Source organism: Plecotus auritus (assembly GCF_963455305.1).
Source record: "Plecotus auritus genome assembly, chromosome: 10".
Classification (NCBI taxonomy): Eukaryota; Metazoa; Chordata; class Mammalia; order Chiroptera; family Vespertilionidae; genus Plecotus; species Plecotus auritus.
Genome location: NC_137785.1, coordinates 11761824 through 11777801, shown reverse-complemented (window position 1 = coordinate 11777801; position 15978 = coordinate 11761824). Strand labels below are relative to the sequence as shown.

The window sequence follows — 15978 nt, the reverse complement described above, 5'->3', positions numbered from 1 at the left end:
CAATCCATGATTCTCATCATTGATGTTTCTATCTCTCTTTCCCTCTCCCTTCCTCTGTGAAATCAATAAAAATATATTTTTGTAAAAAAGAAAAGTGAGCCCTGACTGGTTTGGCTCAGTGGATAGAGCGTCGGCCTGCGGACTGGAGGGTTCCAGGTTCGATTCCAGTCAAGGGCATGTACCTTGGTTGCGGGCACATCCCCACTGGGGAGTGTGCAGGAGGCAGCTGGTCAATGTTTCTCTCTCATCGATGTTTCTAACTCTCTATCCCTCTCCCTTCCTCTCTGTAAAAAATCAATAAAATATATTAAAAAAAAAAAAGAAAGAAAGAAAAGAAAAGTGAGACCCAGAAAGGGAAACCCCTCTGCAAAGCAATAGAGCCAGGAAGTGGCAAGGAGGGTTTGGGAACATGCCAGCCTGGCTCCGGGGTTCAGAAGCACTGCAGCCCGACTTCTGAAACGATGGTCTTTGGAGGCAGCCCATTTGCAGGTCTTCATATTCTTGGCTGTGAGACCTCGAACAAAATTTCCGAGGCACTCTGAGTCTGTTTCTCTCTGTAAATGGGGGCAATAGAAGCTAGTGCGCAGGTCCGTGGTGAGAAATTCGAGATGAGGAAAGTAAACGGGCCCTGGACTACAGCCTGTGTTCTCTAAATATTAGTAATTAGTATTATCTTTGCTATTACTATCCTCTCTCTTTGTGTGTGTTTTTAAAGAATGTTTTTTTTTTCATTTCATTTCATTTATTTATTTATCTTCACTTGAGGATATTTTTCCATTGATTTTTAGAGAGAGTGGAAGGGGGGGGGAGAGAGAGAGAGACGTCAATGTGAGAGAGAGACATGGATTGGTTGCCTCCCGCACGCGCCTGACGGGGGCCAGGATGGAACCTGCAACCGAGGTACCTGCCCTTGACCCGAACGGAACCCGGGACCCTTCAGTCTGCGGGCTGAGGTTCCATCCACTGAGCCACACTGGCTAGAGCTATCCTCTCTCTCTTTGGACAATGCCTAAGGGTGCGCGACTTTCTCAGCAAAAGAGTGGGGGAGGCGGGGAAGCAGGAAGGGAAACAGGCTCCAAGGATCAAAACTGACAAGAAAAGAAAGCCCTCTACACTCGTCCTGCGGTTCAAGTCCAAAGGCGGCCGCGAGGTGTTTCTGGTCCCACCCCTAAGGCGGAGCCAACGGTCCGCTCTTCCAATGGGGACGCTAGGATTAAATGACCTCTTGGCATTGGGCGGGACGCGCAGGCTGGATGGCCAATGAGACGCGGCGTAGGGCCAATGGGCGCGGAGAAAGGGGCCACGCCCCCGGTGGGCGAGGCGTCGGGGCCTGATTAGTTCCCACCGGGAGAAAGTAGCAGGTGTTGGGACCTCGGTTTCGGCGATGGCGCTTCGCTGGGGCATCGTGTCCGCCGGCTTGATCTCCAGCGACTTCACGACGGTGCTGCGGACGCTGCCTCGCTCCGAGCACCAGGTGCGCCCTCCCCCCGGGGTCCTGGGGCAGGGCTGGCGGGGGCCGGGACTCCCCGCCGAGTCCTCAAGGCAATGGAACAACTGTTCCCTCCTCTCTCCTCTCTCCACTTCTGTTATAAACGCGAGCTCCGTGAGGCTTGGGAGGGTCCAATGAAGAGAAGGCATTTAGCGAGTAGGAGGCTTGACCATCGCTTGCCCCATCACTCTCCCAGGACCCCAGTGTCCAGCCTCCGGTCACCTCCCCCCAGGACCAAACTCCCCCTCCCCTTCGTGGGGGAGTAATTCCTGCTTCCCTCGGGGCCTTCTCCATCACCTCCCTCCCATCACAAGTCTCCCGCGTGTGTCTCAGGTGGTGGCCGTGGCGGCCCGCGACCTGAGCCGCGCGAAGGAGTTTGCACAGAAACATGACATCCCCAAGGCCTACGGGTCCTACGAGGAGCTGGCCAAGGACCCGGACGTGGGTGAGTGACCTGCGCGGGGCGGGGGCGGGGGGCGAGGGCGGGGGAAGCGGTGTGCTGCCCCCAGGTGCTCCGCAGCAGGTGCAAGGTCCGCGGGATGGGCCTGGCCCTTTGGACTTGGAGAGGGACCTCGGCTGGGAGGTGGGCCATAGGCAGGGCTTTGGTCTGGGGTTAGCCGTCTAGTATGAATTGTGCGTAGGAACCAGGCCTCCACGGTGAAAGCGGGTCTTGAATTTCTTTAAAAATATATATATATATATTGATTTTTTACAGAGAAGTAGGGAGAGGGAAGGGATAGAGAGTTAGAAACATCAATGAGAAAGGAACATCGATCAGCTGCCTCCTGCACACCCCCTACTGGGGATGCGCCCACAACCAAAGTACATGCCCTTGACCGGAATCGAACCTGGGACCCTTCAGTCCGCAGCCCACGCTCTATCCACTGAGCCAAACCGGTTAGGGCGGGTCTTGAATTTCTTAAGGGAGCGGGTTCAGGCTTCAACCATGTCCGGTGGCCGTGACTCTGTGTTCCGGCCGGGCCTGGTTCGATAGGAGGGACAGTGTGGCTGGACAAGAGCCTGGCCCTGGGGTCAGGCTGCCTGGTTTCCCTCCTCTGCTTGCCCTTCTCAGTGCCCTTATTTTTATTTTATTATTTGTTAATATATATTTTTATCGATTTCAGAGAGGAAGGGAGAGGAAGAGATAGAAACATCAATGATGAGAGAGAATCATTGACCGACTGCCTCCTGCACGCCCCCTGATGGGGATGGAGCCCACAACCTGGGCAGGTGCCCTGACTGGGAATGAACCGTGACCTCCTGGTTCATACGTGACCCTCAACCACTGAGCCACGCCAGCCGGGCTCAGTTTCCTTATTTTTAAAACGGGCAAAATGGCCTGGCCAGCGTGGCTCAATGGTTGAGCGTTGACCTATGAACCAGGAGGTCACGGTTCAGGGCACATGCCGGGGTTGTGGGCTCGATCCCCAGCAGGGGGCGTGCAGGAGGCGTGCAGGAGGCAGCCGATCAGTGATTCTCTCTCATCATTGCTGTTTCTATCTCTCTCTCCCCCTCCCTTCCTCTCTGAAATTAATAAAAATATATTTTAAAAAACAGCAACTACAACGGGCAAAATAATAGCATCTCCAGGTTGGTGTTGTGAGGATTAAATGATTTCATGTCACTGCAGAGGGCTACAATGACCTAGAGGAGGGGCATGGTAGCCAGTGGCTAGGGTTTCACCAAGGCGGTAGGACTTGGTCCCAGGTTGGGGGGGACCCCGATCCCTTGGATGCTGGAGGCGAGCCTTGGGGGCCTGGTGGGGCGTCCGATCTCTTGACCCCCCTCCCTGTCACCCTAGAGGTGGCTTACGTGGGCACCCAGCACCCTCAGCACAAGGCCGCCGTGTTGCTGTGCCTGGCGGCGGGCAAGGCCGTCCTGTGCGAGAAGCCGATGGGCGTGAACGCGGCGGAAGTGCGAGAGATGGTCGCGGAGGCCCGATCCCGAGGCCTCTTCCTTATGGAGGTGAGCATGGAGCGGCTCTCTCCACATCCCACGCAGCGTCCTGCCTTCACCAACCAGGGTCGCCCGAGGACACTTTTGGAGGGACACATGGGAGGGGTTTACCACGAGTTAAGATGACCACAACATGGCCCGGCCCGGCCCGTGTGGCTCAGTGGTTGAGCGTGAACCTATGTATCACCCAGGAGGTCACGGTTGGATTCCTGGTCAGGGCGCATGCCTGGGTTGCAGGCTCGATCCCCGGTGGAGGGCGTGCAGGAGGCAGCTGATCAATGATTCCCTCTCATCATTGATGTTTCTATCTCTCTATCCCACTCCTCCCTTCCTCTCTGAAATCAATAAAAATATATTTCAGGCAACACCGTTCATGGGCGGGAGACATGGCTTTGGGCACCTAGCCACCAGGGCTGCCTGAAGGACCCTCTGTCAGACGCTCTGGCAACGATGCCAGCAGTGAAGGGCACAGAGTGGCCGTGGGCTCCGTCGGGGTGGGTTTCCGGGGATGGAAAGGACCAAGGGACACCGACAGCCCAGGCATTCTTTGTGTTTGCCCTTATCAGGCTTGGATATGCGCAGAGGACTTTGACATCTTGCAGATTGCTAGTAATTCAAGTGGCTGCTGCAGGGCAATGAGTAGCAGCGGAGTAAGATGGCCACCACATGGTCCCTAGAAGCTATTTTAGTGTTAAAGAATATTATGTGTGTTTTTTTTAAATTTATTATGTTTTAAAATATATTTTTATTGATTTCAGAGAGGAAGGGAGAGGGCGAGAGAGATATAAACATCAACAATGAGAGAGACTCCTTGATCAGTTGCCTCCTGCACACCCCACACTGGGGTTTGAGCCGGCAACCTGGGCCTGTGCCCTGACCAGGAATCGAACTGTGAGCTCCTGGTTCATAGGTTGACACTCAACCACTGAGCCACGCCGGCCGGGCTGTTATGGCTTTCATACCTTGTGGGTTCTGACAGTAGTAGCAACAGCTGCCTCTTACTTCCCCGTGTCCTACGCAGCTGTCATAAGCCTCCCAGTCTGTAAAACTCCATATGCCCAAGAAGTAGTCGAGATTTATCACGGTGACTCAGTGCCTTCTGGTGCTCCCTGTGCCTGCCAGCGCCAATGTTCTGTGAGTTTATTGCTTCCGCATTTTTTATTGGCCCCTAATGTGTGCCACATCCAACCCCAGGACCTGGGAGCTCATAACGTATAAGACGCGGGCTCAGTTTTCAAGGAGTTCAAGGTCTGCTACGGTCACGGAAACGGGCAACCCCAGGGCTCAGCTGCATGGGCTTTTGTGGACCTGGTACTGGGTGGGCAGTCGACAGAGCCCCGTCTGGGGGTTGGTCAAGGAGGTTTCCTCCAGGTAGGGACTGGCCTGAGCCTTAAAGGAACAGGAAATTGCACAGGTAAATAGGCCAGACGGGGAAAGCAGAAGCAAGATTTAAAGAAAACCAGCATGGGCAGATTTCATGTATTTAGTATGAACTTGATCCTGGATTAGTCACGATTCCTGGCTTTCGAGTGAGAGGATTCTAGGCTCCCGTTTCCCAGTTCCTATCTCTGTGACCTTGGGCGAGTAATACGACCCAGCTCAGCTTCAGTTTTCCCAGGTGTGAAATGGACATGAGGACAGCTACCTGGCAGGCGTGTTGGGAGGATTCGTTATGTAAAAGCTGTACGCGGTGTCTCGTCCAGAACACACACACATAGCCAACAAATGGGAGCTGATATTAGGCGATGGGAAACCCTAGGAGGGGGTTGGGGAGGGGTGAGGCTGGATCAGCTCCAGGAGAAGCAAAGACCCCTCTGGGGCCATGTGGGACCCGGACTGGAGGGGAGAGGCGGGGAGTCAAGTTCGCTAGAGCTGCCATAACAAATGCCAGACTGGGTGGCTTAAACAACAGAGATATATCCTCTCACACATCTGGAGGCTGGAAGTTTGAGATAAAGGTGTCAGTAGGGCTGGTTTCTCCTGAGGCCTCTCTCCTTAGCTTGGAGATGGCCATCTTCTCCCTTTGTCTTCACACGGTCTTGCCTCTGTGCATGTGTGCGTCCTCATCTCTCTTTTTTTTTTAAAATATATTTTTATTGATTTCAGAGAGGAAGGGAGAGGGAGAGACAGAGAGAAACATCAGTGATAAGAGACAATCATTGATCGGCTGCCTCCTGCACGCCCCCTACTGGGGATTGAGCCCACATCTAGGGCATGTGCCTTTGACCGGAATCGAACCTGGGACCCTTCAGTCCCCAGGCCAAGGCTCTATTCACTGAGCCAAACTGGCTAGGGCCTCATCTCTTCTTATAAGGACACTAGTCCTACTGGATTCGGGCCCACCCTAAAGAACTCATTGTAACTTAATTGGTTCTTTATAATTACCTCTTTAAAAACCCTGTCACCAAACACACTCATATTGGGAGGTACTGGGGGGTTAGGACCACCACATGAATGTGGCGGGGACAGAATTCAGCCCATAACATTGGGAGACTGGGGTAATGATACGGATAAGAAAGGACAAGGCTGGAGTTGGGGACATGGGTGTCAAGAGCAGGGGAGAGGGCAGAGAGTCGGGCAGGACACAACTTGGGGACTGATAGGCTGTGAAAGGAAGGGGGTGGGTCTAGTTTGGAGACTGGGTAACAGTGGGTATCCCTTCAAGATTGAACCCCATGGGGGGAAAAGGAGACATATGTAATACTTTAAACAATACAGAATTTAAATAATAATAATAAAGAAGATTGGACCCCAGAAGGGAGAACTGGTTGGTTCACTCCTGACCCCTTTCCTCCCCTTTCCCACCTGCTTTCCTCCCTCTGTGGGCTTCAGGCCATCTGGACCCGCTTCTTTCCCGCTGTAGAGGCTCTGAGGGCTACTCTGGCCCAGGGAACTCTGGGGGACCTTCGAGTGGCTCGGGCAGAATTTGGGAAAGACCTCACTCATGTACCGAGGGCCGTGGACTGGGCCCAGGCTGGCGGTGGCCTGCTGGACATTGGTATCTACTGCATCCAGTTCATCTCCATGGTCTTTGGTGGGCAGAAGCCGGAGAAGATTTCAGCCATGGGAAGGCGCCATGAAACAGGTATGGTCTCTTCTGAACTGTATGATGGTGATAAGAGTGATCCTCTCTTGCCAAAACCGGTTTGGCTCAGTGGATAGAGCATCGGCCTGTGGACTGAAGGGTCCCAGATTCGATTCCGGTCAAGGGCATGTACCTGGGTTGTGGGCACATCCCCACTGGGAGGTGTGCAGGAGGCGGCTGATCGATGTTTCTCTCTCATTGATGTTTCTAGCTCTCTATCCCTCTCCCTTCCTCTCTGTAGAATATCAATAAAATATATTTTAAAAATAAATAAATAAATAAATAAAGAGTGATCCTCTCTTACTGGGAATAAGTCTCCTGGCCCAGTGGTCGGCAAACTGCGGCTCGCAAGCCACATGTGGCTCACAAGCCACATGCAGCTCGTAAGCGCGGTTTGCCGCTCTGTTGACTAATGAGTTTGCCGACCACTGTCCTAGCCCATGAAAATCAGGCGAGACTGCTGAAGAAATTTCCTGCAAGAAGTTAAAGAGGATCAAGTATGGTCAGGCTCTGTATTAGGATTTTGCTGTGTGATCTTACTCAAGGAACTCAATCTCTCTGTGTCTTAATTAGTTACTTACTGAACCACGTCCAGCACGTCCAGTGGTGAACCTGAGGGGGGGCGGTGAAGGATTAAAGAAAACAGACAAGAGAATATAGCTGAGGCCAGGTGGATCACTGCGCCTGGATGAGAAAACAGCGACACAGCCTGTAAGCCGAGTCTTTATTTTATAGCCAGAGCAAAACAAGGGAGTGGTCAAGATGTTTACAATGTTCTTGAGTTTCAAGTCTACTTAGTTAAATGCACCTGAGAACTCTACCAAGCTTTGTTTTGGCAGCACTTGCTGCACCTCCCACAGCCCACATCCCTCAGCAACCTAGGACCACAGTGTCGGACCATAACGTCAAGCTTACAACCATAGCCTTTGGCTATAATTGTGCTGGGAGGGCTTTGCCCTCCAAGCTGGGACTTGTGGCTTTGCCACCAGAGGACCGTGCCCTCTCATCAGTCTGAGGCTTGAACCTGTCCAAACGCTGTAGCCGTTCTCCACAACTTACTGGTAAAATTTCAATAATAGGGCTGTTATAAAAAGTTAATGAAGTAACCGTTGAGGCAAATTAAGCAGTTAATAAATATAAAGGATTATTTTTTAAGTTGTCTCGGTTAGCCTTTGCTGCATAACCAACTACCCCAAAATGTGGTGACCTCAGATAACAATCATTTATTCGCTTGTGATTCTGTGGGTTGGCCATTTGGGCTGGGCTCAGCTGGAGTGGTTCGTCTGCTGGTCTTACTCATGCAGCGGCCATCAGCCAGCTGTGCCACTGGAGCAGGATGGTCTAGGATGGCCTTTCCAGCTGGCCAGCTCAGGTGCATTCACATCTCAGAGTTCTGGCTGCAGCAAAAGGAGGGCAGGCCCGATTGTGTTTGCTAACTGTTCCCTGGCCCAAAGCCAGCTCAGATGTCAGAGGTGGCCAAATAGACTCTACCTCTGGATGGCAGGAGCTACAAAGTCATATCGCAAAGGGGCCCACATTGGGAAATAAGAGGATTTACTGTGGCCGTCTTTGCAAATAGTACCACAGAAGGCAACAAATAACCAGGAAAAGAATACCTGAGGTAAAGACCACATTTTTTAGTTGTTGTTGTTGTTAATCCTCGCCCGAGGATATGTTTCCATTGATTTTTAGAGAGAGTGGAAGGAAGGAGAAGAGACAGAGAGAGAGACAAACATCAATGTGAGAGTGACACATCGATTAGTTGCCTCCCAGGGCCAGGGATCGAGCCTGCAACCAAGGTTGACTGGAATCAAGCCTTCAGTCTGCGGGCCAACTCTCTATCCACTGAGCCAAACCAGCTAGGACTGAAGGTCACATTTTAGAAAGCTGTCTCAGTCTACTATATGGCCAATTTCTAGGCTAAATAGTAGCTCTAACAACAGATCCCACTGATTAAGTGCTTCCTCTGCAACAAAGTTTTATTATAGGTACTAGGGACCCAGTGCATGAAATTCGTGCATGGGTAGGGTCCCTAGGCTTGGCCGGTGATCAGGGCCAATCGGGGCCTTCCTTCCTTCCGCGCCACCCCTTGGTGGTCAGCACACGTCATAGCAAGCGGTCAAACTCCCAGTGGGTTGAACTCCCAAGGGGACAATTTGAATAATAGTCTTTTATTATATAGGATGATCTCTCTGAGGTAAATATATTACTGTTGTCCCCATTTTACAGATGAGCAAACTGAGGTTCAGAGACAGGAAGTGACTTGTCTAGGCTCACACAGCAGATCCAGCATTAGAACTTGGGCTTGTCTGGGACCAAAGAGAACTGGCTCAGTAGGTTCTTCCAGCCATTGCATGTCCGATGTGTCCCAGAAGCAGGCTGATACTTTACTGTATTTAATTTTTTTGACGCATTTAAAAAAGTATTTTTATTAATTTTAGAGAGAGAGGAAGGGAGAGGGAGAGAAACACTGATCAGCTGCCTCTCCCATGCCCCCTACTGGGGGTGGAGCCCACAACCCCAGGCACGTGCCCTGACCGGGAATGGGACCTGCAACCTCTCGGTGAATGGGATAACACTCAACCAACTGAGCCATGCTGGCTAGGGCTATTTAATTATTTTTTTAAAGTTTTTTAAAAAATATATATTTTATTGATTTTTTATAGAGAGGAAGGAAGAGGGATAGAGAGTTAGAAACATCGATGAGAGAGAAACATCGATCAGCTGCCTCCTGCACACCCCCCACTGGGGATGTGCCCGCAACCAAGTTACGTGCCCTTGACCAGAATCGAACCTGGGACCTTTCAGTCCCCAGGCTGACACTCTATCCACTGAGCCAAACCGGTTTTGGCAAGGGCTATTTAATTTTTAACTAATGCTCACCTCTCTCTTATTCTGATCTAAATAGACTAAGTGCTTTATGCATTTTACATCCTTTAATGTAATACTTACAGCAACTCTGTGAGGCAGGTTCTATTATCTTCATTTTAGAGATGAGGAAATGGATTCTCACACGCCTATACAACAAGTATTTATGAGGAAGAAACTAAAGTTCAGAGAGGCAAAGTCCCTTTAATTTTTTTTTTAGCATTTATTTGTTTATGTATTTTGGTAACAGCTTACTGAAATCATTCACATACCATACAATTTATTCATTTAAAGTGTATCGTTCCAGCCCAGCTGGTGTGGCTCAGTGGTTGAGCATCAACCTATGGACTAAAAGGTCACAGTTCCATTCCTGGTCAAGGCACATGCCAAGATAATTGCATAACTTTGTGAATACACTAAAGCCATGGAAATATACATATATTTCCATGGCTTTAGTGTATTCACAAAGTTATGCAATTAACACTATGATCAATTTTAGAATATTTTTATTACTAAAATATAAAACAATAAATAATCCAATTCTCCCAAACCTCTGAGCCCTAAGCAACTACGAATCTACTTTCTGGCTCTGTGGAGTTTGCCAAATATTGGACATTTCACACAAATGGAGTGGCCTTGTGGGTGTGGCTTCATTCCCTCACCGTGACTGCTTACAGGGTTCCTCCCTGGGGTCATACATACCAGCGCTTCGTTCTCTTTCATTGCTGCTGCATGAGAGACGAGACCTCTCGCCCGAGGTTGCACAGGCAGGATTTGCGGCGAGGCTTGCCCCTGTCCTGTGCCTCTCCCCAGGTGTGGACGACACTGTGTCTGTGCTGCTGCAGTACCCAGGTGGGGTCCACGGCAGCTTCACCTGCAGCATCACGGCCCAGCTCTCCAACACGGCCTACGTGAGCGGTACCAAGGGCATGGCCCAGGTGAGGCGCTGCCACCGAGCTGGGACGGGCCCTTAGCACAGGACTGGGCATCTGTGGCTGTTGGAGCTGGATGTGGGCTGAACCAGCCTTTTCCCCCCATTGCCAAGAAATCCACCCTCAACCACCAGGCCACATGATGGGGTCTGGACCTCCGGGCTCCTTCCTGAGGTGAACCAGTGGGCCTGTTAAAAACCCTTAGTCCTGATAAGAAACCAGTTCTTATCAGCCCTGCTTAGAGGGCAGTGGTGACCTTTGGAACCGCTTCCAGGACAGGATCCAGGAGTTACCACAGAGCGGCTTCATGGGCTGCCTGGGCCAAGTTGCTGGAAAGAAACCCTATTCTTAGCAGAAGAATTTGGACCTTGCCCCAGCTGCATCTCTGCATTTCCATTTTGGCCTAGAGTTGGGTATGGGAATAAGCTAGGCCCCCAGGGCTCTGGAGCTAATAAAAAGTCTCCTGGTGGATAAGAAGGTGCTGGATGGTGTCAAAGTGGAGATGGGACGATAACCATCTCCCCTAGGCTTAAGCATCCCTTTAGAGAAGGAATTGCCCCTGAGGACAGGGACATACAGGCTTCTAGTGAGGTGAGAAACAAACTCCCAGCAACCAGGTTTGGGGGCCCCAACCTCCCTAAGGATGGATAGGGGGCAGCCAGCCCTTAACCACCAGGTGAGGGATGGAAGCCCCTGAGCATCACCAGGCAGGAGCCCCCAGCCGCCCTGTTGGTGAGGGCAGTAAGGCCACCGGTTTTCTCCCCCCAGATCCTAGACCCCTGCTGGTGTCCAACAGAACTGGTGGTGAAGGGAGAGCGTAAGGAGTTCCCGCTGCCTCCAGCCCCAAGCCAGGAGTTCAATTTTACAAACGGAGCGGGCATGCGTTATGAGGCCAGGCATGTCCGGGAGTGCCTGCGAAAGGGTAAGGATGTGGAAGGCAGTGGGGTGGAGGGGTAGGGGGTGGGAGGGCAAGCCTACCCCTAAGGGAGGAAGGCCCTCTCCACCCCTCAGTTCTCAAGCAGCTGTTTAGAACTACGTCTCCCAGGGCCCCATGGAACATCATTTGCCTGAACCATGCATTACTGTGCCTCGTGGGATTCTGGGAATTGTAGTTCTTTTTCGGTCTTTGGGGCGTGAGAAGGGGTTTTCTAACTGCACTCTCCCCCAGGCCTGAAGGAAAGCCCTGTGATTCCCCTGGCGGAAAGTGAGCTCCTGGCTGACATCCTTGAGGAGGTGAGGAAGGCCATTGGAGTCACCTTCCCCCAAGACAAACGCTGATGTAAGCCCTCAATAAATAAAGACATGGTTTCCACAGAGATATTGGTGGTGATGGTTTGGTGGGAGCCGGAGAGAGCCCACTATCAAAAGAGTGACTAGAGCCCTAACCGGTATGGCTCAGTGGATAGAGCATCAGCCTGTGGACTCAAGGGTCCCAGGTTCGATTCTGGTCAAGGGCATGTACCTTGGTTGCGGGCACATCCCCAGCGAGGAGTGTGCAGGAGGCAGCTGATCGATGTTTCTCTCTCATCGATGTTTCTAACTCTCTATCCCTCTCCCTTCCTCTCTAAAAAATCAATAAAAAATTTTAAAAAAGAGTGACTAGAGAATAGGTGGGGAGAGGGAGGGGGAGGGGAAGGAGAGAGGGCAGGGGAGGGGAGGGGAGTGGGGAGGGGAGAGGAAGGTGGGGTCAGGACCACATTTCCCACATCTCCTGGAGCAAACACCTGTTGGTCTGTCTCCTCAGTAAACAGGAGAGAGTACTAACCACCTTCTGGTGAGGATTAAAGGGGGTGGTTGATGAACAGCCCATAGCAGACAGTATGTTCTCAACAAATGTTAGCGGATGGCCCTTCCCTTGGAGGTCAGGCCTTTCCCATATTGGCCTCCAGCAGCTCCAGGCCTCCGTGAAGGTACAGAGAGTCATTTCAATAGGAAAGAAGGGATTTGCCTTCACAAGTTTCTCAGTGGCCTTGTTAGTAAAGCCTGGGTCACATGCCCTCTGTATAGCAGGGGTGAGGTCATTCCCGCCCAAATTACCAGAGTGGAGTGGGCTCTAAGTAGGTGCTTAGTCAGGCAGTTAGGATGAACTCTGTGCTGTAGGCAAGATCTAACTTTCCTAGTTTCTATAGCAGTGAGTATAGGTTAGGTTATGCTGCAGTAAGAAACACCCCCCCACCACCAAATCTCAGCATAACAAGGTTATTTATTTATTTATTTATTTATTTTAATTTTTCATCCTTATCCAAGGAGTGAGGATATTTTTTCCATTGAGTTTTAGAATGAATGGAAGGAAGGTGGGAGAGGGCGGGGGGAGAGAGAGAAACATTGGTGTGAGAGAGACACATGGTTTGGTTGCTTCCCTCACGCACCCCAATGTGTGTGTGTGGGGTAAGGTGGGGTGGAGATTGAACCTGCAACCTTATGGTGCACAGGTCGACACGCTAACCACTGAGCAATGCTGGCCAGGGCATAACAAGTGTTATATTTTGGCTGAGGGTTCCGATCAGTATACATCTGGCAGACAGAACCACTATAATCTAGAGTCCTGCCAGCCACTGTGGCCAGGGAAAAAATGCCCTGAAAGCGCTTTCTTTTTAAGATAATAGTTTTTGTTTCTTTACTTTAAATATATTTTACTGCTTTTTTACAGAGAGGAAGGGAGAGGGATAGAGAGCTAGAAACATCGATGAGAGAGAAACATCGATCAGCTGCCTCCTGCACACTCCCCACTGGGCATGTGCCCGCAACCAAGGCACATGCTCTTGACCAGAATCGAACCTGGGACCCTTGAGTCCTCAGGCCGGCGCTTCACCCACTAAGCCAAACTGTTTAGGGCAGGGCTGTTTCTTTAAAATGTTTTTATTGATTTTAGAGGAAGGGAGAGGGGGAGAGATAGAGAGAGAGAGAATCATTGATGTGAGAGGGAAACGTCAATCAGTTGCCTCCCAAATGCGTCCCTACTAGGGATCAAACCTGCAACCTGAGCATGTGCCTTGACCGGGAATTGAACCTGCTACCCTTTGGTGCCTAGGACGATGCTCCCACCAACTGAGCCACACCGGCCAGGGCTTAGTTTCCATCTTGTAATTGTGTGGCAGAGATGCTGGGTGCCTCTAAGTAGTCATTCACCTGTGACAGCAAAGCTACATCGGACACTAGGTGCACAGCTAACGACTGCATCTCCCTGGCTCCCTCACAACTAGCTTCTTGCCATGTGACTCGCTTCTGGCCTTAAAAGGCAAGGGGCGTGGCCTCCTTCTTAACCTCTCCCTTCCTTCGACTGCAGTGGGTGGGGTATTGGGCATTGGCTTGACCATCTTACCCTGTGTGAGGGAAGTCACATGTTGTGGATGGTGGAGCCAAAAGCTAGAAGGACCGAAGAAAGACATTCCGCCCTAGCCGGTTTGGCTCAGTGGATAGAGCGTCGGCCTGCAGACTGAAGGGTCCCGGGTTCGATTCCGGCCAAGGGCACATGCCCGGGTTGTGGGCTTAATCCCCAATAGGGGGTGTGCAGGAGGCAGCCAATCAATGATTCTCTCTCATCATTGATGTTTCTATCTCTCTATCCCTCTCCCTTCCTCTCTGAAATCAATAAAGAAATATATTTTTAAATAAAAGAAAAAAGAAAACAAAGGAAGACATCCCTATGGAGGTAGGCCTGCCCCAAGATCTGCTGGTTGAATTGGCAACTGGAGACCCAGGAGAGCTGATGTTTTAGTTCAAGTCCAAGTCCGAAGGCCTGAATACCATATCAGGAGAGCTGGTAGTGTAGTTCTTTTTTCTTTTTTTTTATTGATGTCAGAGAGGAAAGGAGAGAGAGAGAAACATCAACGATGAGAGAGAATCATTGATCGGATGCCTCCTGCACACCACACCCTGGAGTTCGAGCCCGCAGCCCAGGCATGTGCCCTGACCGTGACCTCTTGGTTCCTAGGTCGATGCTCAACCACTGAGCTATGTCAGCCGGGCAAGGTGGCGTAGTTCTTGTCTGAAGGCTGGCAGCTCAAGACCCGGAAAGAACCAATGTTTCCGTTGGAATCTGAAGGAAGAAGGCTGATGTCTGGTGCTAAGGCGGCCAGGAAGAATGCTTTCTCACTAGAGTAGGGTCAGTTTTTTTGCTCCATTCAGGCCTTCAACGGATGGGATGCGGTCCGCCCACCTTAGGGAGTGCCATCTGCTTTGCTCAGTCTACCGACTTAAATGTTCATCTGACCCAGAAACACACAGAATGAGGTTCCAGTCACCCTGTGGCCCAGTCAAGTTGGCACATACAATTAAATGAACCATTGCAATTCCTGACACTGGAACGTTAGTCACTGTTAATATCACTTGGGATTGCACATTCTTGGGCTGTTACATGAGAGGGAAATAAACGTTTGTGTTGTTCACGCCAGTTCTGCAGTTGAATTAGAATGCCACCTTATATCTTTCAAAGATGTCTCCAGTCTCCACTCACTTCCCCCATTAAGAGGTGGAGTCTCGTCCCCCTTCCCTTGAAATTGGGTTGGCTCATGACTCACTTGTAGCCATGGGAACACAGCAGAAGTGATGCTGGATGACTTGAGGTCAGGTCAGGAAAGGTAGTGTAATTCCTTGTGAGCTTAAATACTCTTGAACTTCAGCCACCCTGCAAGGAGTTCAGCTGCCTTGAAGCCACCAAGCGGTGAGGAAGCCCAGTGTATCCCACACAAAGAAACCATGTGGAAAGCCGTGAGGCTCCATGAAAATAGGTGTTTGATCAGATCTTGATCAAATCCAGGCTGAGCCTTTCCCAATGTCATCAACCATAGGCCTATGGGAGATAATAAAATGATTGTTGTTTTATTTTTAAAAAATTTTTTAAAATATATATTTTATTGATTTTAGAGAGGAAGGGAGAGGGGGGAGAGAGAGAGAGAGAAACATCAATGAGAGAGAATCATTCATTGGCTGCCGCTGCCTTCTGCACGCCCCCTACTGGGGATCGAGCCCACAACCCAGGCATGTGCCCTTGGCCAGAATCGAACCTGGGACCCCCCAGCCCGCAGACCGACACTCTATTCATTGAGCCAAACCAGCTACAGCAAAATGACTGTTGTTTTAAACCACTAAGCTTTGGCCTTATTACTTACACGGCAATAGCTAACTAGAAAAACTGGTATAATTTTTACACTGTGAGAGATCAATTCAGCTTTAAGATGTCTAAGCAGAACGGGAACCCCCAAATCCTACCCATTGTACAACTTTGGCAAGTCCATCTCCATCCCTGGCCTCTGACCTCCTCTTCTGTACATAGGCTAATTTATCCTGGGTGTATTAGTTCTCTATTGCTGTATAACAAATTGCCCCCAAACTTAGTAGCTTAAAACAACAATAAACGTTTATTATCTCACACCATCTCTGAGAGTCAGAAATCCACGAGTGGCTTAGCTGGGTGGTTCTGGCTTAAGATCTCATGAGGTTGCAGTCAGGGTGTTGGTGTGGACAGGTGTCATCTGAAGGCTGGACTGGGGCTGTAGCATGTGCTTCCAAAGTGGCTCACTCACATGGCTGGGGACTTGGTTCTGAGACACGTGTTTCTCCAGAGGATGACGGCTAACGTGTCTTCACAACATGGCAGCTGTTTCCTCTAATGCTAGTGATTTAAGAGAGATCAAGGCAGAGCTGCA

General features: G+C 50.6%; 1 protein-coding gene across 2 annotated transcripts; it reads left to right on the top strand.

Annotated features, from left to right (window-relative positions):
• The first annotated feature begins 644 nt into the window (after positions 1–644).
• DHDH (dihydrodiol dehydrogenase) lies at positions 645–14724 on the top strand. 2 transcript variants are annotated; one of them, XM_080643811.1, is made up of 8 exons: positions 1310–1474; positions 1823–1934; positions 3291–3454; positions 6278–6530; positions 10212–10336; positions 11099–11252; positions 11499–11609; positions 14265–14724. In XM_080643811.1, exons 1-7 carry the CDS (start codon positions 1385–1387, stop codon positions 11606–11608), a joined length of 1008 nt encoding a protein of 335 aa, XP_080499937.1. In that variant the 5' UTR covers positions 1310–1384; the 3' UTR covers position 11609; positions 14265–14724. The 2 variants fall into 2 exon arrangements, with proteins under 2 accessions (XP_080499936.1, XP_080499937.1); XM_080643810.1 differs by lacking the exon at positions 14265–14724 and having other exon boundaries at positions 645–1474; positions 11499–11896.
• The last annotated feature ends 1254 nt before the right edge of the window (positions 14725–15978 follow it).